The sequence below is a fragment of the Phytophthora parasitica genome, assembly GCF_000247585.1.
Source record: "Phytophthora parasitica INRA-310 unplaced genomic scaffold supercont2.79, whole genome shotgun sequence".
NCBI classification, from domain to species: domain Eukaryota; phylum Oomycota; class Peronosporomycetes; order Peronosporales; family Peronosporaceae; genus Phytophthora; species Phytophthora nicotianae.
Window position 1 is genome coordinate 170,964 of NW_008649065.1, and position 1,014 is coordinate 171,977.

A 1,014-nucleotide genomic window follows, 5' to 3' on the forward strand; every position below is an offset into this window, starting at 1 on the left:
TGACTCGGTGAAGAAGAGTCTTGCATCCGCCCCCGTCTTGATGCTTCCGGATGAGTCGAAGCCGTTCCATGTCGTGTGCGACGCTAGTGACTTTGCCATCGGGTGTGCCCTGATGCAGTTTGACGACGAAGGTCGTGAACGCGTGGTGAGTTATCAGTCTCGCCAGATGAAGTCGGCGGAAAGAAACTACCCTGTGCACGACAAGGAACTTCTCGCGATGCGCTACGCGCTGATAAAGTTCAGGGTGTCTTTACTTGGAAAGCAAATGTTCGCCGTCTATACCGATCACGCATCGCTGAGGACAGCGATGGAGAGCCCTCATCTGCCTCAGCGCATGGCACGCTGGTTGTCGTTCGTCTCCGAGTATAACTTCGTCGTACACTACAAGCCCGGCAAGAACAACATCCTCGCCGATGCGCTCTCTCGGCGTCCAGACTATGATCCCCACGAGCGTCTGGGTCGCCAGACCGTTGAGGAAGACGAAAACGAAGCGTGTCTGACCTGCGACGCGCCGGGGCTGAACCTGACAAACGCGTCTCCTATTATGACGTTGCGAGAAGAGATCGCTGCTGCTTATGCACACGATGACCAGTACGCTAATATCATGGTCCACCTGCACGAACCCAGCGACGCCACCCTGAAGGCTCTTCCTCGACCCACGCGCAATCACATCGAGCGGTATCGGCTGGATGGTACTCTGCTGACGTATGCCATCGACTGCTTCGATGCTCCCAGGATCGTCGTTCCAAACGACGCTGGTCTCCGCGCCCGGATCATCCATGAGTACCACGACACTCATGTCAGCGGACATTTGGGCCGCGAGAAGACCTTCGCGGCTGTACGCGCGACTTCTTCTGGCCGCATTTGTATAAATGGGTGCGGAAGTGGGTACGCAGTTGCGAGATATGTCAACGAGTGAAGCCATCGCCATCGTCACAAGCTCCGCTCCGACCTCTTCCTATTCCCGCGGGCGTCTGGCGTTCGGTGTCCATGGACTTTGTCTTCGGACTTCCA

At 56.7% G+C, this 1,014-nt stretch overlaps 1 protein-coding gene across 1 annotated transcript in view; it reads left to right on the forward strand.

The window, feature by feature from the left end:
- Nucleotides 1–1,014, forward strand: part of PPTG_18062 (hypothetical protein) — a gene marked incomplete at both ends in the record, with an annotated part of 5,344 nt that overhangs the window by 1,110 nt on the left and 3,220 nt on the right. The window contains one exon of the mRNA XM_008916131.1: nt 17–866. Within this exon, the coding sequence (XP_008914379.1) occupies nt 17–866 (850 nt within the window). The remainder of the gene's footprint in view (nt 1–16; nt 867–1,014) is intronic.